Genomic DNA, 26,780 nt, shown 5'->3' with positions numbered 1-26,780 from the left:
TTCGTTCACAATCCTTCAGTTGGTAAGCTTCCACTCATGCTCAGGATACACACTGCCACCTTAGGTAATCTTACCACACACCACACCTGTATTATGTACATTTTTCTTCTATGTTCTCTCAGAGCTCAAGGCGTATAACTTTAACATAGCATTTATCAAAATCTACTGGAATTACTAGTTTACTTGCTCACCCCTTCCAAATTCTTAAAGACTAGAATAATGTCTTATTTGCCATTTTCCCCCAGTATCTGCCTCAGTACTTGGTAGTGATAATGCTGTTATTGTTTTTATCATCATCAATAATAGGTAGCAATTGCTATTTACCTTATAGCAGAAATCACCCTAAGCACTTTACACACAATATTTCATTTAATTCTTGTAAGAATTCTATTATTACCTCCAGAAAGCTTGAAAACTTGCTTACCAATATTCACACAGCTGGTAAATATCAAAGCCAGGACCCCAACCAAGATTTGTATGAGTCCAGACTTCCTGTTCCTAACCATTGTTAACAATTCCATCACAAAGTTGGTACTTAATATATTTGTTGAGTATGTGAGTGACTAGGGGATTTATTAAATCAAAGAAAGGTGAATGAAACAAAATTTTTAATAAAATGTTAATTCTACTAAAAGTGCTAATATAAATATTGTTTAATATAGCTAAACATTTTTTCTTATAAATTAAAGAGAGGGTCATTTAAATAGATTTTGTTTTCAATTTGAAGAAAAATACTGATGATTTCTTGGTAGATGTAGTAAAAAAAAAAAGATGAGTTAGATTCAGGTAAATTTCAAAACCCACTGATAGTATTCTTTGCCATATAAAAACTATACATTTCAAACTGGAAACAGGCATTTCAAACTGCATATACTATAGATTAGCTTTCAATCAGCAATGTAAACAATGTAATATAAGCATTACATAGACTCTACATTAAGATAAACCAAACCACTTTTGCCAAGACAGATGTAATCACTCAAATTCCATTGGGAAAGAGGTAACAGCATTATTTGGTCTAGGTCTCAAGTACTTTATTTAGTAAATAACGGGTTTTGTTTATTCATTTCTTCATAACACCTATTTCCAACATTTAAACATTACAAAGTGTTTCAAGTATTCTGGACTTAAGATTCAATGGTAAAACATGACATTTGTTAATCTTCCTTCATCAAGCAATTTTTATTTGACAGGTATGGGGATAATTTATTTATTTATTTATTTTTTTAAAGATTTTATTTATTTATTTGAGACAGAGAGAATGAGAGACAGAGAGCATGAGAGGGAGGAGGGTCAGAGAGAGAAGCAGACCCCCCGCCGAGCGGGGAGTCCGATGCGGGACTCGATCCCGGGACTCCAGGATCATGACCTGAGCCGAAGGCAGTCGCTTAACCAACTGAGCTACCCAGGCGCCGGGGGATAATTCACTTTAATTACTCATTCTTGCATAACACCTAACTACTAAGAGGAATATTGTGTTGTTACCTTTCCTTATATTTCAAGCCTCCTCATTTCTTTTAATCACAGATAATAAAAGTAAAACATAAGACAATTTTAAGAGCTATATTCAGAAAAAATCAACAATTTGATTTTAGCCAAGATGCTTATTTCTCAAGTTATTCAAGGATTAAAATCGGAAAAATGAGTTGACCATATGCAGCATATGGCTCTGGAAAACAGTTATTTTAGTGCTGATCATAAGCAAAAAACAAAGTTGTCTGAATTGAATTGTACCTTATTATTTTTTAAATTAGATCCACTTGTTTAAATTGAAAGTGCATTTTCAAGTAACTTTATATAGTTAAATTTACACATTTTTATGCATTATACTTTTTTTCTATACATTTATAAAAAATACTCTTTGGAGTGTCAATACAGGTTCTTTTAAAAAACTAGGTAGTACATTCAGATGAATCAGACTTTAAAAGATTCCGTGAAAAGTTCCTTTCCACATCTATTCTCTGCCATGCAAATCCTCTCCCCAGAAGATTCCAGGGTACTGTTTTTGTGTGTGTGCTTGTGTATGTGTATACTTCCTAACAAATTTAATGGACATACAACCACATATACACGAATACTAAAAGACCTAGATCCATGCCCTGGTTCTTCAGTAACCATTTAACTCTGGACATGTCACTTAATCTTTTAGATATAGGACACATCTGTAAAGTACAAAAAAGATGATGAGGTTCCAATTCTAAAATAGCTCAAATGATGCAAGCCAACAACAGCCGTTTAGCCCTTCATTTATTTTCATCTAAAAGTTTAAACATCCTTCTTTAACCTCTAATAGGAAATCTAGTCATTTTGTTCTATGGCACAAAGTTTTAGGGACTCACGTGTAATCTGTAACTTCTATTTGCCTATCCCGCTGGGTGTCTATGAACTGAAAAAATCTAAATCCTGCCTAGAGGACGCGCCTTCACAGACTCAAACTCTTCCTTATCTTCATTTCACTGATGTCCAAAGGGAAGGCAGACTCAGGATGGCCAAATCTTTGAATTTTTCAAGAGTGACCATTGATCCAAGTTCTTAAAGCCTCCTGATTTAAAAATGTTGATAACCTATCAAATTTTAAATCAAACACAAATAGCTCTGTGCAGGACAAACAAAATCCAACCAAAGTGGATTTAGCTTATGAACCCTGAGTTTCAGTCTAGAATCTGCTGGCTGGTAAGCACCTAAATTAAACAAAGTCTGTCATCGTCACCACGCTGATACTAGAGGGAGACTATTGATGGAATAGTAGACCTATCTTTATGTGAAAAGTGACCCCTTATAACTTCTCCAGGAGAACAACGAAGCATTTCAAAGTCTAATTTTCCACCAAAGGCCCATATCCCAGTGACCCAACTCCATTTCCGAAGGATACCCAAATCCATTCATCTAGACTCTATCTTTTGACAGAATCCCTCTATCAACATACGTTTATATACTACTAAGGTCAAATACATGCTACTCAGAATGAGTCTGGCCAGGAATAAGCAAGTGAATTTCACTGAATGATAGATAAAACTGCCACTGTCAGAATAAAAGAATTGAGGATCAGATGACAGAAGGTGGTATGAAAAGAGTAACCAGAATTTCAAACTTCTAAGTAAAATTAATTGCCCTGGAAAACATTCTATGGCTATTTGGGAACAAGTATTCTCACATATGTTATTCTACTACAGATTTGGCTAAATTTCCTTCCAGTTACTGCTCTGTAACACTTGTGTACTTGTACAAAGAATCTACTATTTTAGGGCCATTATTACTGGAGTTAAACATGAAAAATCTCCCTGATTTTCACTTGAAGATTTTCTTTTGGAATAGGAGAATAAGAGTGAGATAAAAGTACCATTGCAGATTGAAATAAATCCACCATTTTAGTTAGGGTAGGGTTGAATTTAAAGTAAGTGGAAATCTCATACAAATTTATCCATAGCCTTCAGCAATCATCTGAAGAGTATGTAGCAAGCAGAAAAATAATTTTTTCATTGCAATTTCCACATAGTATCACTAACGAAATGGGAGAGCAAACTTTAAGGTTTCTCTAAATTATCTGCCTAATGCATGTTGACTAAATCCTTCCACATGCTTATTGTAAATCTTTTATGCGTCTCACATTGACTTATTTCTGTGATACCCCAGTGGATTTATAATTAACACTTTATGAGAACTGAAAGAAATATATGCTTCTGGTTGCTTTTACTCTAGGCATGCTGACAATGACTTAATCTTGCTGAATGTTGATAACACTCCCTATGCAGAGCTGTTTTTAGCACAAGGATTCTTAGTGTACTTCAAGACTTGCTATCATTTACATCAATGGGATACTGGCTTTTGTACTTCAATATCCAATGCTCTCCCAATCACAGATTTGTTCCAGGCTCCACTCTGATGACCTGAATCCAATTCTAACGGCCTGGAACCCCTGTAACCTCCATCCTTACCTGTAAGGAAGTTTGCATGGAAGATGGATTCATAGCAAGCAAACTGTTTATTATCTACTTCGATTTTTCATTTGTTTGGAATGACTTTGTAGGTTGAAAAGGGCCTGAAGGTGATTATATGGAGGTGCAGTTAAAGTCTCACAAAGCACAATTAGGATGTTTATTGTCTTAGTTCTGTCTTTTAAAAAATCTCATAGATTAAACTCTTCATCTCTCAAAGATTCCTCAGAATTCCCTTCTTCTTAGTAAATTAATTATATGACTATAAACCAATAGCAACTATTTAATTTTTTTTTTAAATCACATAACCAGTATGAAATCTTACACAGTGAAGTAACTTTAGAAATCTATTGTATTCCCTTAACTTTACAGATGGTGAAGCTAAAAACCAAGTGACCTCCCTCAGGTTGTTAATTCATAATAGCCATGTGTCTGGAATCTGAGTCCAATTTTTTCTCCAACTCCTCACAATAATTTAAATACTTGTACAAAGGTAGGCCACGCCATTGCCAGACATTGTCACAAACAAACCCAATTTAAGATATTACCTTCATGTGCTATACAGTAGGTCAAAATCCTTGTAAGTATTGAATTTTGGTAGAAATAATATAAAAGACAGGATAAACTATATGGAAAAATCCATATTTGCCTTTAATCTGTATCAGCCCATTTCCCTGGATCCACTGGGTAAGCATGTAGCGAAGATGATACCACTTAAACACAGACTTAGCAGTGGCAAGTGAGGTGTCAGGCAGGAATTCTTGACAGGCTTGATGCTTCTCTCTGAGACTGCATGTCCAAATGGTTAGAGTGAGTTTGTAGTCTCATTTGATACTACAAGGAAGCCTCCTATTTGAGAGTCAGGAAGAGTAGATTTCTGCTTCTTCCCCAGAGAGAATGTTTCAACTGTCAACGTGCTTAGTACCAAGCAGGTGGATTTTGCTCTTAGACCCAAACATGTTTAGGAAAAGCTGCTACACAGGATGTTTCAGCTCAGAGAAAAGACATGAATCAATCAACTTTTCCTTTCTATAATAATTTGATCACAGGGAAGTACCTTCCAGAATGCTGTTAAAGACTGTATATACCATTCTTTTTTTTTTTTTCATTTGTTATACTCAGTAAAAGGAAGGTTGGCTCGCCAATGACATGCAGAGCATATGACGGACATGGAGAAGGATAAATGAGACATTATTTCTTAAAGATGGCAATTAAAAATCATTCAGCCTTGTTTGTTTTTGCCCTTGTTGTTACTGGTATGCTGCTTTACCCAGGAAACTAGGAGGCAAAATATGTCTTTCTAACCTTGATCACACTGTAGCATGCATGAGACATCAGATATTCTTTTTTTTTTTTGAGACATCAGATATCCTAAGTAATGAAATTTTTCAGCTTACTTAGAGTTATTCCATGAATATAATAAACAGTACTATATTTTAGGTACACCTGATAATACGGTTATTCCCTTAGTTTTACCAAAAAAACCTCAATCTAGAAACCCGACTGATTAGTAGGTAAATGTTTGCACATGTAGAAAGAGCTCTCATAAAAATGCAAATTTGAACTTCTCTCTGTTGCCTTTAAATATGGAGATACTACTAGAGGAACAGACATAAAATTCTCTCTTCACACCTCTCCACCACTCTATATAAGTAGAAATGGCAACACTTTAAGGAGAAGTAACATTGATTGCACAAGTAAGAGGTATTTCTGGGAACTAAAATTCTATATTTAATGGTGACTTGCTGGGGAAAAAAAAAGTTTGATAACATTTCTTGAAAGCAGGGGTGAAAATTTTCATGATGAAAATGTGCACTTAGGGGCGCCCGGGTGGCTCAGATGGTTAAGCGTCTGCCTTCAGCTCAGGTCGTGATCCCAGGGTCCTGGGATCGAGTCCTGCATCGGGCTCCCTGCTCCTTGGGAGCCTGCTTCTCCCTCTGCCTCTCTCTCTCTGTCTCTGTCTCTCATGAATAAATAAATAAAATCTTAAAAAATAAGAAAATAAAATTAAAAAAAAAAAAAGAAAACGTGCACTTGAAATTGTCTCCGCTTTTTAGCCAGCAGGAGAAACAAAAACAGACTTCCAGGAGGCATATGATGTATCCAAGGAAAGAAAAGGCCATGTGCTTGGAAGTGCCAGGTGATAATTTGGATACTTGGTTTGTTACTATGCTTCTCAACGTGGCTTCAGGAAAATCATGTCATTTTCATGCTACAATAGCTAATGTATTTTAATAGGATATATACAAATATAAAAAGAAGTTTATAGCATCTTATCAAACAAGCATTAATAAAAGCTTACCAAATAGTTATATTTAAAAAGAAAAAAATTCTTGTTGTAATTTTGATTAAAAATCTTATATGCATATATAGTTAGAGAGAAAGAGCAGGCAAACATGTTACACAGAATAATTCACATTATTTTCAGAAAATGGGTTCTGATTCCCATTAATCTTGACTATCTACTTGTCGAGCAATTAATATGACAGAAAAGATAACAGATGTTCTTTTACCATTAACCTTCGGAAAGGAGACCCCTGTTTCTAGTATTTATAATCATTTGACACAATCTATTAAGGCAACAGTAAGATTCCCCCAATCAGAGATCTCCAGTTTGCTCATTGTGAATAAAATAAATATATTATCCAAATTTAAACTCACTTTCAAAGGCATATAAGATGGTCTCTCGACATGCATTGCCTATTTTTAAAATCTTTTATGATGGTAAATAAACCCTGGAAAATTCCTTCTTAGATTTTACCACCTGAAAGTGCAGCTGTTGGCTGACACTATCAGAGCCTCACAACTCCAAACTCACGTGCAAACCTCATCAAGGGCAGACATTTCTAATTGATTCCAGAAGTATTTCTTTTGCTGAGATCAGGGGGCAAAGGAAGAATAATGAGCAGCTTTTTAGAGGGAACTGGGGTTAGGGTGTTGAAGGGAGGAGGAGGGGAGCTTTTAAAATCTTGGGCTTGGCCAGAAATGCATAGCAATTTTACGGTCAATTGGCAAGAGCATCTGGAACCAGGCATTCTGGCCTCGTAGTTGATGGTAGTGAAACCAGCTTACAGGCAACAGCAAGCCCATAATGAGTCCCTGTCATGTACTAGTGGAAACCACGTTGACGTTCTGCCAAGTCTCCCTGCGCCTTTTTCTCAAGGTCAGGATTCCCCTTAGAGCTCTCGTCTAGTATGTGAAATCCTGTCCACCCATGGATCTTAACCTATTTTAGCCTTCTTCAAGGCAATGCAAAAAGAAAGACTAAAAATTATAAATTGCACGTATTTAATTCCTTGCGTGCTGACAAGGCTTTATATCACAAAGCCGTGTTTGCTTTCATTTGGGGGATATATTTCAAACGCAGTGGGCCATCTTGTTAGTGCATGGAGAGTGTCGGATGCTCAGGTCATAAATCATAGCACAACACGCGGCACACTCAGACTGGAGCAGGCAAAATGCGGGGCTCTTTATTATTTCAAACATAGGACAAGTGATTATAAAAAAGGGCAGCGTTTCTTTTTTTAAACGCCAAGCAGAAAACCGAGGTGATGTGGAAACAATTTCTTATGAGTAAATGATGTTTACCTTAAACTGCTGCTCGTAATTCACCATGCTGGCACTGGCGGATTAGACCCACAAATAAGTCAGATTAAAGGACATCCATGAAAAACGTAGAGGGATATGAGTCACCAGGATGGAAACTGGTTCAGTGGTCTGGAATCGGCCATGCAGAGAGCTAGATTTCTAACATTCCTGAATTTCTATTTTTATACAAATAATATAATTAATAGAGATTGTATCCATTTAAACCTCACTCAAAATTACAAAGTTTGCAATGTTAAATTAAATTCAACATGTTTGCTCTTCTAGCTAAACCACTCTTGGCAAGGAATCACTTCCTGTTTTCAAACAAGAACAGCCAAAACAAGAAAAAAAAAAAGTAAACAAAACAAGCAGAAACTAAACTGACAGAAATGTATTTAAAATATATTTTAAAAACCCAGTATTTTTATTTTTCAAAGATTTATTTATTTTAGACAGAGCACAGGGGGAGGGAGAGAGAATCCCAAGCAGATTCTGTGCTCAGTGGAGTCTGATGCGAGGCTTGATCCCAAGACCCTGAGATCACCACCTGGGTGGAAATCCAAGAGTACGAGGTTTAACCGACTTTGCCACCCAGGCACCCTCCACCAATGCTCAGTATTTTTAATGTAAAATTCCCCTTTAGATTTCACCTATGTTTTGATGATTTCAGTATGAACTCATCAGAAATGTATAAAATTTGTGTTCTTTATAATACACATAGTAGTAAAATGCAGAAAAAACACCTAATGGTGAAAATCTCCTTCAACCTAAAGTATTTGCCAAAGCATCTGTTCTTAGTGAATGCCCATGCAGAGGCTTTTCAAATAAGGGCAAGAGAGAAGAGGTGGACAGGTACAAATATAAGATATATCTATGTCTCTTAATTTTAACCATTTTAATAGGAAAAGATGATACATAGGTAACTATCATGGATTAACATTTTCTTGTATGTGGATTCAATAATTTAAAATCCTACACAAGAGACAATACATTTCAAGAAATTTAATGTGGCTATATATATATATTTATATAATCTACTGTAATTATATATATATAATATGTATTTAAAGAAAAAAGCAGTACTATATTCTAATATTGCTTCATTTTGGTTACCACATATTTTGTTGTTCATAGCAAGAAAAAGTAATTATTATTTTTTTAAATTTATTTATTTGACAGAGAGAGCACAAGTAGGCAGAGTGGCAGGCAGAGGGAAAAGGAGAAGCAGGCTCCTGGCTGAGCAGGGAGCCCGACGTGGGGCTCGATCCCAGGACCCTGGGATCATGACCTGAACCGAAGGCAGCCGCTTAACCGACTGAGCCACCCAGGCGCCCCAAAAGTAATTATTTTTAGAAAAGTAACAGGAAGTGGACAGTATTTTTTTTAAAAAGGGCCACATATAAATCACCTCAAAGAGCTTATTTTCACCTATTGCTTAGCCTGCTTCTCACCTAATATATTAGTTATTTTCCTTTTTTTTTTAAGAGATTTATTTATTTATTTTAGAGAGAGAGAGAACATGAACAGGAGGGGCAGAGGGAGAGGGAGAGAGAAACCTAAGCAGACTACACCCTGAGGGGTTGTGGGGCTCTATCTCATGACCCTGAGATCATGACCTGAGTGGAACCCAAGAGTTGGATGCTTAAACAACTGTACCACCCAGGTGTCCCTACATTAGTTATTTTCTATCCACTCTTATAGGATAGTACATAGTATGAAATAGGAGATATATGTGCATTATGAATGAGATTACACACATAAAGCACAGAACTTGGAACAGAGTGAACATTTGTTAATTGTATGTGATGATAAATCTTGAAAAATGGTATCTTTAGATACTAAAAATACTTACAAGGATAATAAGGGAAAGTGAAAGAACAAAAATATTTTTAAAGTGACAATGACACTTAAATTGAGTTAAAGGTGAAGGAAAAGTGACAAAGCTTTATTATATGAAAGAATGACAAAATCTCAAAGGGAATTTGCTAAAAAAAAAAAAAACCCTCAGTGTTTGTGTCTTTTATGCTATTCCATGAATTCTGCATTTTTTTGCTAAAAATAAAAATTTCTTATGTCATATAAAATATATTCTCAGTAATATAGCATCATGTATATAAGGGAATTTCAATACATTTTAGCAGTTTTGCTATGCAATAGAGTAGATTTTGAATAAACTTTAAATTTGAGTATTCTCCCATACAAAAGGATGGGGGAAATCCTGATCTATGTATTTAAAATTCAAATAGTCCATAAACCTTGCTAAAGGAGCCATGACTGTGGAATTAATCTTCAAATTATATGTTAGCATTATATTTCTGCATAATTATAGCCTTGATTCATAGCCCTGTTCAGGAGTTATGTAGGCATACTGGTGGTTAGAGGAGGAATTGTTGCTAGATATATCTAGCATTATATAGAAAAAAGTTTCTCTGAATTACTAATAATGAATGGTTTAGTAGTACCATCTTCATGTGTGGAGGTAGTATACTATTATTTGGCATTACTCTGTGGAAATGAAATCCATTTGAGTTCAATCCCAGGGCAATGAGACAAACTACAAACTGGGAGAATATGCTTTTAACAAATAAAAATGAAAAAGGATTGGTATTTCACATATAGAATTTCTAAAAAGCAGAAGAATAACAATATAGAAAAATGGGTAAATGACATGAAAAAGCCTATCACAGGAAAAGAAATATGAATGGCCAATAAAAATGAAATAATGATTCACTTTAGCAGTAAACAGGAAAATGGTAATTAGAAATACAATGAGATACTTAATCCCCAGATGAACAAAAGTTAACATAATTCTGGCTTTGATGAGGGCATGTATACTCTGATAGTGGTATTTTATAACCACATGGGTAAACAACTTGACATACTCTTAGTGTAATCATGCACATTTCCTAGAAACTAGCCATTCCACCCCTACTGTATAACCTAGAGAAACTACATAAATGCCATGTTCACTAGAAGATGGGTGCATGAATTTTCACTGCAGGACTATAAAAATAAAAGCTAGGAACAAACACTAGAGAATGGATATTTTAATATAGTTTAGAACAAAATACTTTATAGCAATAAAAGTGAATGAATTACAACTACATGAAAGAAAAAGGATACATTTTAGAAACAAAACATTCAGTAAATTAAAGGAAATAGAAGGAAACTATATTTGGTATGATACCATTTTATTGCACACATTTTAAAAAAATAAATCAAATACGACTTAGTGATAAATTTAAGAATATGAAAAAATAGAACTTGTTTAGAAAACACATGGAAATGATAAGCATCTTATAAAATAAGAGTTGTATCTGTGGGAGCGTGAAAGAGAAGGAATCAAAAAGGTAGTAGATCATGGGTGTTAATAATACTTCACTGGTACTGTAATATTATAGTTTTAATTGAGTGGTTTTCATTTTATTATCTTTTAAAATTATTTTATGTAATTTAATATATAATAAATACTAGATGATAGGAAAATAATTATGAGTTGATATGAAGACAGGTATTATTTAAAACAAAACTACTACCCATAAACACAAACTTTGTGCAGTTGATAAAAATATTTGAAGTTTGAATAATTTTAAAATAGACTATTCAGAAGTGCTGTATGCCATGAATATTCATAGATCAGTGTGTGTGTGTGTGTGTGTGTATGTGTGTGTGTGATTTTCCCCTTGAATCCATAAGTATGTTTATGGCAGATTACCATATATTTCATGAAAAAAGTTGGGTGCAGTCTCTTCTTTGTGTTCATAACGTGACCAAATGTAAAACTGAAATGAATTGTCTGTGATGGCTTTAGACAAATATGTTTACATTCTGTGATATACTAATCATCATAAATTTAAATCATATAAGACCCAAATGTGGTAGGTTGCATAATAGCCATAATTTCAGATATGCCCCTTTACACTTGACCTGACTGATCTTCATTCAAGAGATAGAGTCTATTTTCCACCCTTGAACATTGGCTAGACTGGTCATGTGCTGTGACCAATGGAAAGGGGCAGAAGTGACTTTTTTTTAAGTTCCAGAGCCTTGGCTTCAAGAAGTCTGGCCCACTGGAGAGTGAGAGGTCATGTGGAGGGAAAATAAAGGTGTTCCTGCTGAGTCCCTTCATGTCACCCATGTGACTGTCCAGCCCAGCTAGATCCCTATATAGCCCAATAAGTAAGCCTAAGAGAAAGGAACAGTGGAACCACCATGTATTTGTGAGAAACAATAAATAAGCCATTTTGGGTTGGTTTGTTATGTAGGAACAGATAAACACCAAGGAAAGCTGAATTTTACCAAAAACAGAAAGAATGAAGAATCTATGAACCATGAAGCTGCTAAGAACTGTCAAACCTTCCTTCACTTACTGATTCAGATATTTTGACCAAACATTTAGGTAACAAGGGACATCTGATTCTACATACCATCTTATTTGAAATCAATAAATATTTAATTCAGCATTCTATGTAAGGTTAAAATTCCAGCAACGTGCTCTCCTCCATTTGGGTAACAGCTCTGTAGCAGATGCTGCCAGGGCTCCTTTAATATTTACTGAATAAATAAATGCTGAACAGTCTTATTGTTGTTGCTGCTGAGTGTTGGCTTCCTCTTCTGCACAAAAACACCTGAGGTGGCAAACTGTTAACCTTGGTAGATTTTTTTTTTTTTCCCAAAAGATCTGTCCAGGCAAGATAATCATGTCAAAAAGGTAAATAATAAGAAGGCATGACAAGGGGCACCTGGGCGGCTCAGTCGTTAAGCGTCTGCCTTCGGCTCAGGTCACGATCCCAGAGTCCTGGGATCGAGCCCCGCATCGGGCTCCCTGCTCCGCGGGAAGCCTGCTTCTCCCTCTCCCACTCCCCCACTTGTGTTCCCTCTCTCGCTGTGTCTCTCTCTGTCAAATAAATAAATAAAATCTTAAAAAAAAAACAAAACTTCTTAAGAAAAAAAAAGAAGAAGAAGGCATGACGAATTAGATTCCAGAGTTGGACAGCAGGAAGGATGTTTCCTAAAGGTTAAGATGCATATGAATGGTGCTACTTGATATGATTTCAGTCAGAAATCTGGAACAGGTTGCTAAGGGTCCCTCCAAGGATATCCTCTTTGGATGCAGGTGGGATTATCTGCACTCAAAAATGAGTCCCTTCCTAAGGTCTTTAAGATCTAAAGCACTACTCTCCATTACTTAGCAGGGACTTCAGGTACCCTGAAAGGTATGTACCCTGTATCCATCACTTGGGGAACTCAAGTATATGTATCTTCTGACACCGAATGTGTCCTCAAGGTTGATCTCCAGGACCCACAATCAGGGCCTGTGAGACAACAAAAGTACATCTCTGTGAGTTTTCAGGTTGTTACTTATCTTAATTTTTTTTTTGGGGGGATTGATCATGTGACTTATTTATTTTTTATTTTATTTTTAGTTTCAAGTTTTTATTTAAATTCCAGTTAGTTGGCGCCTGGGTGGCTCAGTCGTTAAGCGTCTGCCTTCGGCTCAGGTCATGGTCCCAGGGTCCTGGGATCGAGCCCCACATCGGGCTCTCTGCTACGCGGGAAGCCTGCTTCTCCCTCTCCCTCTCCCACTCCCCCTGCTTATGTTTCCTCTCTCTCTATGTCTTTCTCTCTCTGTCAAATAAATAAATAAAATCTTTTAAATAAATAAATAAATAAATAAATAAATTCCAGTTAGTTAATATAGAGGTACAAAGTTTTTTTTTTTTTTTTTTTTTTTACTTAATTTCACTATTTGTTTTGACCTTATTCAAATGAATCTTTGGGGATATACACATTTAAAATAAAACAGGAGTTAGGATGGAAATGTGAATGCTAGAAGTGACTCTGACAATTACATTAAAGCTAAACATCCCTATGTTGCTGAATAATCACATTTAATGTCATTTTTATAGGGATTTAATTTTCAGATATGACTTTTGTGAGTTAGGATTATTATTTTTACTAGTATTTTTATTTCAAAAACTTATGACCTTTTAAATTGGGTATTTCTATTTCTGGGTATTTTTAACTTTAGGGTTTTCTATTACTATAGTGAAAAATTTTCCATTTAAAGTAAGTGTATTTAAATTTTAAAAGATGAGGTAATTAAAGAAAAATATTGAATCAAAATGACCTGCAGATACATCATAGTTGTTTTTTTTTTCTTTTCTGTTGAAGTAGGTTTCTTCCAAGAAATCCCTAACTATGCTAATGAAAAAGTTACATGATCTTTCTCATGATTCTATTAGAAATAAAGTAAGCTGCTGTATGTTAGAGCCATAATTTTATTTATCCACATATTCTTTTCATTAGCTTAACTTCCAAGACTGAGGAATGAGCCAGTAGTGACAACTGAGTATGTCTATGAATGTTTCACTGAGGGCCTTATAGGTTATGGGAAAGGGTTTGGATTTTATTCTAAGTGCCATCTAAAGCTATTCAGCAGTTTAAATTAAACTTGATCATGTTATACATATAAAATGTATTGGAAAGTATCAAGAATAGAGTAAGGCGAATGAATATTTAGGAATATACTGTATCAGACCTAACAAGATATGCTGATGCTTTCAGTTAGGATGGTGACAATGGGGATGAAGTCTAAGAAGTATCTTGGAGTAGAAGCCACAGAAGTTGTTGAGTGGGTGGCAAAAGAGAAGGTAAAACAAGAATGATTCCTAGATACATGAAATAAGTGAAAGTGTCTGTGGTGCCTATTTACTGAGATGTAAATCTACTGAGATGGAACAGGATATGTAGGAGAAAGCATTAAGAGCTCCCCTTTGTGTATGCAGTTGTCTGATGTGTCTACATCATTCAGGAGAAGATCTTAAATAGGTAACAGGATGTGTGAGTTTACAGCTGAGGTTAGAGTTCTGGTCTGGGGATAAAATTTTGGGAGTCATCACCACATCCATGGTGTTTAAAGAAATAGAAATGTGTGAGGGTGGATAGAGAAGAAAGCAGGATCCAGGACCAGGCCCTGAAGAATGCCAACATCGAACATAAATCAGTATTTTCACTTTTGTTCTTAGCCAGTGTTTATTGAGTTTTCTAGCACTTGTAACTAAATGAATCCAGACTAAAAAAAAAAAAAAAAAAAAAAGAATGCCAACATTGACACATAACAGTAGCTAAACAATTCAAGGCATGATTCACAGTATAGCATGTTAAAGGCGCAGGTTCCAGACTGTCTGGGTTTGAATCCTGTCTTTCCTACATACAGGATTGTGGCCTTGGGCAAATTACTTGTCAATTTCCTCATCTGTTAAATGTGACATATAGTAGCATCTACATTATAAAGTTGCTATGAGTATTTAAGGAAATTATATTTATAAACCACTTGGAATACTACCTGTAGCACTTGTAAACTAAAATTACCTATGATATTTATTGGTAAAAATTTTTAAATAAATGATGATATAGCGAAAAAGCTTATATATGGATATAGTTTAACTTAAGCTTTCTGATTATTTTAGTGATAAATGTATAAATAAAAAGTCAACAACTAAACTCCTCAATCTGTTCCTTTCTTGCTAAGCTAAGCAGATGACATGATTATGTAGAAAATCTGAAAGAATCAACAAAAAACTCCTGGGACTAATAAGTGATTAGGATAAGGTTGCAGGGTAAAGGGTTGATATAAAAAGTCAATCACTTTCCTACACACCAGGAATGAACCAGTGGAATTTGAAAATAAAAGTGCAACGCAATTTACATTAAAACTAAAAAAAATTACTCAGGCAATAAATCTAACAAAATACTGTATATACAAGTTCTGTATGAGGAAAATTACAAAACTCCAAGAATGAAATAAAAAACGAAATAAATGGAGGGGACGCCTGGGTGGCTCAGTCAGTTAAGCATCCAACTCTGGATTTTGGCTCAGGTCATGATCTCAGGGTTGTGAGATAGAGCCCCACGTGGGGCTCCTCACCCAGCGGGAGTGTGCTTGAGACTCTCTCTCTCCCTCAGCCCCTCCCTCCCCGTACTCTCTCTCTCTCTCAAATAAGTAATCTTAAAAAAAAAAAATAAAAACAGAATAAATGGAAAGATACTCTGCATTCACGTATAGGAAGACTCAATATTGTCAAGATGTCAGTTATTCTAATTAGATTCAATGCAATCACCAACAAAATCCCAGCAAGTTAATTTGTGATATTGACAAACTGATTCTAGTTTACAGGAAAAGGCAAAAGACCCAGAATAGCCAACACAATATTGAAGGAGGAGGACAATGTTGGTGGACTAACACTACCTGACTTTAAGACTTACTGGAAAGCAACGATGATCAAGGCAGTGTGGTATTCATGAAAGAATAGGCAATTATATCAATGGGACAGAATAGAGAGTGAGGAAATTGACCCACATAAATATAGTCAAATGATCTGTGACAAGGGAGCAAGGACAATGCAATGGAGCAAAGATAGTCTTTTCAAAGAAAGGTGCTTAAAGAAATGGACATACACACATAAATGAATCTGACACAGACATTATACTCTACAAAAATTTACTCAATAATCACATATTTAATTTAAAAATGAAAAACTATAAAACTCCTAGAAGATAACATAGGAAAGAACATAGATGATCTTGGGTATGGCATTGCTTTTTCAGATACAACACCAAAGACACACTCCATCAAAGAAATAATTTATAAGCTGAATTTTTAAAATTAAAAACTTCTGCTATGCAAAAGACAATGTCAAGAGAATGAGAAGACAAGCTACAGGCTGGGAGAAAAGGTTTCCTAAAGACACATCTGATGAAGAACAGTCATCTAAAATATACAAAGAACTTTTAAAACTCAACAATAATGTTGTAATGAGCACTGGGTGTTATACTTAACTAATGAATCATTGAACATTACATCAAAAACTATGTATTATACAGTGGCTAACTGAATGTAATAAAAAAAAAAACCCTAACAATAAAAAAAAAAAACAACAAAACTTTAAAAAATGGCCAAAGATCTTAACTGACACCTCACCAAAGAACATACAATCATACAAAAAGATGCTCCATATCATATGTCACAGGGAAATGCAAATTAAAACAATGAGATATCACTAAACACCTATTAGAATGGCCAAAATCTGGAACACTGTTAACAGCAAATGCTGGTGAGGATATGAAGCAAAAGAAACTCTTATTCAGGGATGCAAAATGGTACAGCCATTTTGGAAGACAGTTTGGAGATTTCTGACAGAACTAAACATACCCTTACCATATGATCCAGCAATTGTGCTCCTTCATGTCTACCCAAAGGAACTGAAAACTTATGTCCACACAAAAACCTGCACAGGGATATTTATAGCATCGTTATTCATAATTGCCAAAACTTGGAAGGAACCAAAATGTCCTTTAGTAGGTGAATGAATAAATAAACTGTGGTACATCCAAACAATGGAAAATTGTTCAGCAGACACACACACAAAGAGCTATGAATCCATGAAAAGACATGAAGAAAACTTAAATGCATATTACTAAGTGAAAGAAGACAATCTGAAAATATTTCACACTGTCTGATTCCAACTATATGACCAAAGGCAGAACTATGGACACAGTATAAAGATCAGTGGTTATCAGGGATTGAGGAGCACAGGGAGGGATGACAAGGCAGAGCACAGAGGAGTTTTAGGGCAATGGAAATACTCTGTATGATCCTATAACAATGGATTCTTGTTACTATACATTTGTCCAAACCATAAATTGTCAACACCAATAGAGAGCCATAAGGTAAATTATGGACTTTGGGTGGCTCTGATGTGTCAACCTAGGTTCATCTGTTGTAACAAATGCACTGTTCTGGTGGGGAATGTTGATAATGAAAGAGGCTGTGCATGTGTCGGGGCAAGGGGTAGATGGGGAATCTCTACCTTCCCCTCAGTTTTGCTGGAAAACTTAAATTGGTCTAAAAAATTAGTCAGTTAAAAAATATCATGGTTTCATGACATCATTTCAGTTTTACAGTGACACCTCATATAGATAGCAGCCCCGGGACTCTGATAACACAGCTGGTGGGAGCACCTCCCATCCATGTTGTGCTGCTCCCTGGCATTGCCAACAGCGTTCAAGTGTCTTTAACTGAAGCTCTGACTTCTCTCTGGTTGTCCAGACATATCTTTTATATATTTCATCTTAACTCCTATTACAAAACTCTGAGTAGGTAAATTTGGCTGAAAAAAAAAAAGACTTCATGATATAGGATTAAAGGTAATATATGTTCATTAAAAAATGCAGTAATCACAAAGAAAAAAATTCAAGTCACAACACATAAGCACGACCACTAATAAAATGTCGATGTATTTTCTTCCCATCTACCTTCTCTGCATTGAATTGTTTGTGCAAAACAGATTAAGAACTCTATCAGCAAGAAGACAACTATGAAATCAATAAACACAATCCCATCAAACAAAATTGAACTTGGAGATCTACTACCACTTTTAACTTTTCCTCTTAGATTCTTCCCATCTTAGTTCATGGTAACTGCATTCTTTTATTTTCTCAGACCAAAACCACCATAGTCATTCTCAACTCTTGTTTTTTTTGTCCCCCCCATTTTCTCATCTGACCTGTGAGCAAATCTTGCCTTTCCTACTTTAAGATTGCTTCCTGAATCTGACAACTTCTCATGTTCTCTAGGACACTCACTTCTCTCACCTTCATGCTTACAATAGTGTCCTAACTGGTGTCCTCACATCCTCTTCCTACCCCCCTTTCATTGTCCTCAACTCAGCCATTAAAGTGATCTTAAAATGTAAGTCAGTTCATACACATCCTCTGCTTCAACTCTCCAGGGGGGTCATTTTACCTGGAGTAAAATAGGTGATTACAATGACCAAAAGGGCTTACGTGGTCTGACCCCCCATTACTGCTCTGACTGTATTTTCTACCACTTTCCCTCTTGCTTACTCAATTGCAAACATGTGCAGTGTTCACGTCCATAATAGGACAACCTGCCTCGGCACCTTTGCACTTGATATTGCCTTTACCTGCTCTTCTTCTGGAATCCATATGGTTTTTGCCCTCACATCAGGTCTTAACTGAAATGCCACCAGCCTTCCTCAGGTACCATGTTCTAAAAAATTTTGCCTCCTCCATCCCTGATTTATTTTTTAATAATGACCTGCTAAGCTATGTATGTGAGTATAAACATATATGGCTATGTATGTAAGTATTTGTCTGAGTTATTGTGTGCATTTTCCCCAACTGTGGCAGACAGAAACTAGGGTGGCCACATGATCCCCACCCTTGCCCTTATGACCTGTTAGCCTGTACAATGCCTTCCCCTGGAGTGTGGGTGACGCCTATGACTCGCTTCTAGCCAACAGAATATGGCACAGATGAAGGGATTTTGCAGCTGTAATTAGGATCCTAAATCAGTTGTTTTTCATTTGATGAAACAGGAGATTCTCCTGGAGGAGCCTAGCTTAATCAGCTAAAAGCAATTAAGAGGAGCAGTTGAGCCCTAAAGCAAAGTTCTTACGTGTTTGATGAAGTAAGCAGCCATGTTGAGGCTGCCCAGGTGGGGTGGACCTGCAGGCAGCCTCTAGCACCTGAGAGCAGCCTCCACTCAAAAGCCAGCAAAAAGCTGGGGCCCTAAGTCATACAGCTGCAAGGAAATGAGTTCTGTCAACAACGTGAATGAGCTCGGAAGTGGATTTTTCCGTCGTTGAGCCTCCAGATGAGAACACAATCTGGCCAAGACTTACCTTAAATGCAGCCTCTGGAGACACTGAACAGAGTTTTGAGCAAAACTGTGCCTGACCTCCTGACCCGTGGGAACTGTTAGATAATAAATGTGTGTTGTTTTAAGCCACTAAATTTGTGGTAATTTGTTACACAGCAATCAAAAACTAATACACTGATTAAAAGCTAATCTCCACAAAGACAGGGCTTTTGCTCTGTTTTTACTGGAGCTGGTGTTCCAGTAATGTGGAATAAACGTTTCTACCTACCACTGAAAGCATTAGGCAAGCTGGTTCTATCTTGCATGGGCATTTATTTACCTCCTATCAGGATCCACACTTTGGGCTATTGTTACCAGGCTCCCTTCATCACTTAAGCAGTCCATGGTCTCCCCTGATTCTGGACTTTTCATTGTATTCTCCCTTAAGTCAAGTGCTCTCCACCTTCCTCCCAAATTCTTCCTGTCCAAATTCTACCCAGATCTTGTGCACATCTTCAGCAGATACAAGTTGGTTGACCCTTTAGGAGTGATGTTTTAATGACATAACTAAACTAAAATCTATAAATCAGATTTTAAAGCCATTCTTCAAATTCCAAAAGTTCTTTTGGAATCAACTCAAATTATTTGGCTACTAGTAAGCAGGTATTTTCAGGTTCATATTTTCATTGCTTTAAACATCCTAGTTTTAAAAACATTATTTTAAATGTGTATGTGTAGCTTGTGTATGTATGTGTGTTTATAATATATATGGATATAATTATTATGAATAATTCTCACTACTTACATACCAGGTATTATGCTACATTCTATCTCCTTTAGTCCTTTGAATATCAAAACAATCTCTGGGGGATTTTTATTCTTCTTTTTGCTGAGGCAAAAAGCTAGGGAGCTAAGCTGTGGTTATTTTAGATAACTTCCTGAAGACCACACAACCAATTGACAGAGCTGGGAATGACACTTAGATTTGTGTGACTTCAAAGCCAATACTTTCTCCAGTACCTTAACTGTCTCCTCAGTTAAATAAAAAGGTATATGAAACAAAATACATATGGGATCAAAATATCTGTAAATAAGTATTTCCCATTCTCTTATATACATGTATACTTATCAAAAATAGCTATTTATTTTTTATTTTGCTATCTTCCCTTTAAAGGCTCATCAGATTAGATATTTTTAAAGCTTCTGATGTAAGAAAAAAATAAATCAACCACAGTTTCATAGGCACATCTTAGAACAAATTACACATGAGCTAGTAGGAAAAAAAAGTCTGTGCTGTATGTTAGTGAGAAATGAATGAACAAAAGAATGAAGGGATTGTTTTTCTGTCAAATTTCCTGTGAATGAGGGGTACCTGGGTGGCTCAGATGGTTAAGCATCTGCCTTCAGCTCAGGTCATGATCATTCGGCTTAGGTCATAGTCCCAGGGCCACGGGATGGAGTCCCATGTCAGGCTCCCTGTTCAGCGTGGAGTCTGCTTGAGATTCTCTCTCCCTCCCTCTCTGCACCACAACCCCCTCCCACTCACGCTCTCTAAATAAATAAATAAATACACACATACATAAATAAATAAAATCAATCTTTTTAAAAAGAGGTATAGGAATTGGTGGTCAAAATATTAACTGACCTAGCTAAAGAAATATGAAAGGGTATGGACTAACCACTGCACACACTAAATAAACAACTATGCATTTCTAGGGCAGTTAATTCTATTTATAAATAGTCCGAGCACCACTCCCTTGCTTCATATTCTTATAGATAGAAGCTAAAGGGAATATATCTTCCACATACAGGTCACAGGATCAAATTTAAAATCTACTTTGTACTTCTGACTCAGAATTGTAATTACCTAAGAGCTGTTTTATAATCTAAGTAAAATTTTATGGTCAATTTTCCATCCTGTGTGTGCTTGTGTGTATGTGTTTAAAGCTGTGGGTGTAGCCAGCAGTACATGCCTAGTGTGGAAGAATGGTTACCGTGCAAATCTACGGCATCTGACTTACATAATGAAGCATATAACAGAAAAACTTCCAACCAGCCTTCTAGGTAAATAGAGAAGAGTCACAGGGCTGCAAGCTGATGTTGCCAATATATACAACATTAATTTATAAAAGAAGGGATTAACTGCTTCAATGACACTGATTTTAATGATAGCTTCAAAGAAAAATGATGAGAACATTGTGTCCTTATAATACAATCACCCCTGATTCCTACTGAATGTAGTCACGGAGGCCATTTATTAGGTTTCTCTCCTCATTTGGGGCAAAGAATTAGTTCTATTAATACTACAATAAATAGTAAAAATTTACATAAAGTTCTAATGTGAGGAAAACACAAATATGAAATTCAGGATTAAGAATATAAGAACTGATAACTAGTTTTTTTTTAAATTTTGAATTTAAAGAACATAAGAATTGATAACTAGTAATTTACATTTTTCTTGAACTCAAAAAAGAAGTGGAAGAAAAGGCTGCTTCACATGTAAAATGTTGATAATGAAATACTTGCCCAGTCTTTACCATATAGTTATTGACCTCTGGTCAGAGAAGACTTGTTGAGTTTTACCAATGGAAATTCAATGGTTAATAATAATGATAATGATAATACTTTAATAATAATAGCAGCAATATTTTAATTATAATATAGAGTACTAATAGTAATATGAACAAGGATAGTAACTAAAATGTATCAGGTGCTTCCTATGTCCTACCTTTTGTGTCATTAAATTTTTGCACCAAACCATGTAAATAGATAGTATTAACACACCATATTAAGGCAATGTTTTCTTGGCAAATCACAGTCAATGTTTAGTCTTGAAGAATCAGCCGTCTGTGTGCCTACATGGACAGGAACAGGTTCTGTAGGTGAGCAGCCTGAAAGATTTTGCCATTATGTCTTCCCTCCCTTGAATCGTGAACTAAAGATAATTCAGAGGTAAGTTATTGAAGCCATTAGTCTTTTCAAAACATTTTTGCAGTCAAATTGATAAGACCTTTTTTTCTTTTTTTTTTTTGGTCTTCACGTTTTTCAAAGTACTTTTGCTACATTGCATCTGTATTTTTTTTATCTAAATTCCTTGAGGTGGCTAAGTATTGCTATCATTACATGGAAGAAAATGTTGCTAGGTAATTAAGAGTTACAGTGTCAGACTGTCTGAATTTGTATCCTGACTTGTTCACTTATTAGTTATGTTAATTCAGACAAGTTTTCAACCTCTCTGTAACTCAATTTTTTGTTATAAAAATAATAATAGTAGCTACACCTCATTATACTGATATGAAGATTAAATGAAATAATAGGGCATTTAGAACATAGTAAAATCTCAGTGCATGTCAACTCTCATCAGACCTATTTTACAGGTAAACAACCTGAGGCACAGAGTCTCATGTCATAGAGTCAGCATTAGACTAAGAATTCATAAGCATGACTTTTAGGTTCAACATTATCTGCTCCTCTACTCAGTTGTTCCCATACTTGACTTTTGGATCCTGAGGCAAACCTAAGTATTATTCCAAGGGATCTTTCATTTCATATAAAATGATAATAATAATAGCATCTAATATTTATTGAGCATGTACTGTATGTTAAGCACTATTCTAAATCTCTTACACAGATTCTCCTTTAATCCTCAAATTTCTATTAGACCTTATTACTTCATCCATTTATAGACAAAGAATGCAAGACAAAGAATATTTAAGCTGACAAATACTAGTAAGTTTCTGAGTTAGAAATCAAATTCAGGCAATGTGGCTTCAAAGCTCAAGTATTAGCCACTCACATTCTCCTACTGACTAAAATTAGTAAATGGACAGCATCTCACCACTAGAATTCATCACGTTCAAAAGTCAGACACACTACACTGTTCTCCACTATCCCATCATCAAAGAACCCCAAATTCAATATGGTTCTACAATCCTACATTCCCATTTGTTATACCATGGCTACCTTAAAGAACCCATTTCTCTACTCTGGATCATTGAAGATAAACTACCATAGTATACCCAAGAGTAGATTCATTAATTGGAATTATTTTCTTTCATACCGGTAATTACAATATCTTCCCCCATTAGAGTATGAGAATGCTATTCCTTGATTTTAATATTTTATTTTTTTGGCATGTATATTTCCAAATTTCATTAAATATGTGTAATTTATGTTTCTTCATTTTGTTTTTAGGTTGTAATCTCAAGAAACAATATAAGAACCCATCATATAAACTTTATTTAGTACCTATTTAAATGCAAAATGTATTAGATGGATGATATCTAGTATCCTGATACTAACATTTTATGCCTCATTTCTTAAATTTACACAACTTTTAAAGAAATATATTCAGGTGGTGCAGAAATGTAAAGGTAGTAAAGAATATTAATGTTAAGAAAATCTTCCCCATGTTCTTTCTCCTACTCACACAATTTGCCTTTCCATAGGCAACCACATGTTAAATTCTTATTTATCTTTCCAGATATATTTACATGTATATAATATATACATTTATACATATACATCTCTCCTCCCTCATTTTTAGACTTATATGCCTTGTATGGTAGTACCAAATTGTTTTCCAAAGAGTTTGCTCCAATTTACTATCATTACTAAATTATAAAGTGCCTATTTTAGTCTTTCCATTGATGCTGGCAGAAGGTTTTTTTATGTTTCATGTTTTAAAAAGGTTACATATTGCATATTCTGGGCATGTTAGTAGGCTGCTCAGCACCAAAGTTAAAATAACCCTTAATTTAAAAGAATAAAACCTTGTCCATTAAAAGTTTAGTGATGAGAATAAAATTTTTTTAACAGTTGTCTAAGATCTGAGATAATAAATATATACCCCCCAATTTTTGGAAGTTCTTAGAAGATAAGTTTTAATCATCACAGGTCAAATTTTAACTTATATTTTTCAGTTGTAGAAAAATCTCAGTGACATCAATGGTTTTATTTCTATAGAATCATCATCTCTTGTGGGTAATTGATATGACATTTTAATCAAATCTTTACCTTAAAAGCCTAAAGAGAAAAATCTTAAATGGAAGAGTCTCTGCCAATAACTTTCTGTAATTTTTTTTCCTGCTGAAAACCAACCATGTGGACTACTTTTTCTTTATAAACGTTAGGCGATATAACTTGTCCAACAATTCTATGAAGTCAATGGTACCAATCCAAATCTAAAGACCAAAAAGCTGAAACTCAACAATATTAACTAGCTCCAGGTGACACAATTAATACGGTATGGTAAGTACATGAATAAGTAAGTTTGCCACAAGTACTAGTCACAAAATAGACAAAAACATTGTTGAATGAATGGATTAAATACACAATAGATGTATAATCATGCTATAGCCTCCTAAAACAAATGTCTTACCTCAAAGGCAAATGACAAAGAAGGAATGAAAGGCTTCAGATGACCAGATCTATACAACATGAGGAATACCAAGCAACGGAAAGTTTCCAGAACAGCTGCCTTAGGTCTGAAACAAATGTCATTAACACGTATTAGCTTTAAATATGCTCTTCATATGTTTACATGTTATAATTGATATAGTGATACACATTTCTTTTAATTTTCAAGAAATACACAGTATTTTAATATATTTGAAGAACATGTGCCTCTGAAGCTGTTTGAAAACAGCCATTAAACTAAGAAATAAAATGCATCTTTTTAAAGAAAATCTGTTCTTTATCAATGTATTGCTTAGTTTGAGCTTTGATGAGTTAGGGTGAAGCATACTTTCAACTAATAAATAAAATACTAAACAACTAAATTTCTAGGATTTAAAGTAAATGAGGCTCCTTTCACTCACTCAATACCTTTATACTTCATTCATATAAAAAATGACTTGTAAGGAGGACTAATACAGTTAAGCACTCTAAAATCATGAATTGTTGATTTCTGAAATATTGGGAAAATGGATAATATGTGATTATGCCTAATATGATAGGTAGCATAAATATAGACCTTTGTTATTTATTTTGTGATGAATATTTTTGTATAAATGGTATTCTTAAAATTCAAACTCTAAGTTAAATAAGTATGTTTATGTATTTGAAACAGCATTGAATGTCATGTACAGATAAGCATTTATAAATTATCTTGTAATAATTGGAATGAACAGCTATTTTATCAGCTTAAAATAAGCTTCATATATATTCATCTAACATCTGTTGGATAAATATTTTTGTAACAGATAAATAGTATTGTTACAACAAGTGAATTTTCTAATGAAAATATTTTGAATTAATGTCATAATACAGATATATTATTTAGTTAATTTAGAATATAGAGCTATTAAGAGAAACATGAAGAAAATCTAAAGTAATATATTTATTTAACTCAAATATTTCCTCTGCATCTACTAATTATGACTGTTTCTTTAAAATTGAATATAACATTTTTATACAAAAAAAGAGAACACCTTTTTCAAGTACTTTAAACTCAGTTAAAACAGGGTAATGGTATATGATTGTTTGCATTCAAGTAATGTGACTTATTTTTCTGTGAATAAAAATATTAAAAATGTTCACCTTGTCAAATAATGCTATACAATTAGTATAAGCTAGTTTTTTAAAAAAATCAGTATCTGGGTAATTTCCAACAGAAAAAAAAATTCTACTTTAAAACAATTGATTTTTATTAATTATGTTCTATGCTTTATGTTTTATTATTTTATATTGTGAAATGAAATAGACATATAGAGAAATATTTAAAACAGAAATATACAGTTTGATGACTTTCAACAAATAAACAGCCTTGTAACCACCACTCAATATCAGCACCCCCAAAGGTAGCTCTTACTTCCTCAATATTTCCATATTCCTTCTACCTAAGAAAGAATCACTACCCTTTTATGATAAGCATTTCCTTTTTCTCCTTTTTAAGTTAATATTTTACCACATTAGCATAAATTCTTAAAAATTATTGTATTTTTTTTACTTTTTATAAATGGAATTATATTGTAAACGGTTTTTTGTACCTAGCATCTTTCATTTAGTGTTTTAATGATATATTATGATGTTGCATGTCGCAGCAGTTCATTCCTTTCACTCTTGTAGAGCATTCCATTGTGTAAATATACCAATATCCATGCATCCACTCACCTCGTAAAGGACATTTGGATTGTTGGCAGCATTTGTTTATTATGAAAAATGCTGTCCGAACATTCTTTTACATGTCTTTGGACTACCAGGTAATATGGTATATATGTTCAAATAGTAAAATTTTCAATCTTTCAAATTAGGTATCACACTATAAATTCTCCCTTCAGTGTGTGAGCATTTCATCAATAGGGCTTGTCAATACTTTTAGTCACTTGGGATAAAAGGTGTTTGCTACTCACAAAATTTGCAAATAGCATTTTCTATCTGAAGGTTTTATATTTTACTATCTTAATGAGAGTTAATTATTGAAGAATTGATTTCCTTAATGTTATTATAGTCTAATTAATCAATTTTATCTTTATGATTAGGGATTTTTGTGTACCATTTAATATTTTTACCTACTCTAAGGTTATAGAGATATGTTACTATGCTATTTGCTGGAATCTCTATTAGTTTTCCATTCACTTTTTTTTTTTTTA

The 26,780-nt window shown here is 34.6% G+C and overlaps 1 protein-coding gene across 2 annotated transcripts in view; it reads right to left on the bottom strand.

Annotated features, from left to right (window-relative positions):
- AGMO (alkylglycerol monooxygenase) overlaps window positions 1–26,780 on the bottom strand; it is a 320,330-nt gene that overhangs the window by 116,561 nt on the left and 176,989 nt on the right. For both annotated transcript variants that reach the window (XM_081800464.1, XM_081800465.1), the window contains exon 12: window positions 24,569–24,674. In XM_081800464.1, the coding sequence (XP_081656590.1) occupies window positions 24,569–24,674 (106 nt within the window). The remainder of the gene's footprint in view (window positions 1–24,568; window positions 24,675–26,780) is intronic.

The sequence above is a fragment of the Leptonychotes weddellii genome, chromosome 12 (assembly GCF_054177405.1).
Source record: "Leptonychotes weddellii isolate Sample4059 chromosome 12, ASM5417740v2, whole genome shotgun sequence".
NCBI lineage: Eukaryota > Metazoa > Chordata > Mammalia > Carnivora > Phocidae > Leptonychotes > Leptonychotes weddellii.
The sequence above is the reverse complement of the archived record's forward strand: the minus strand, read 5'-3'. Positions and strand labels throughout refer to the sequence as shown.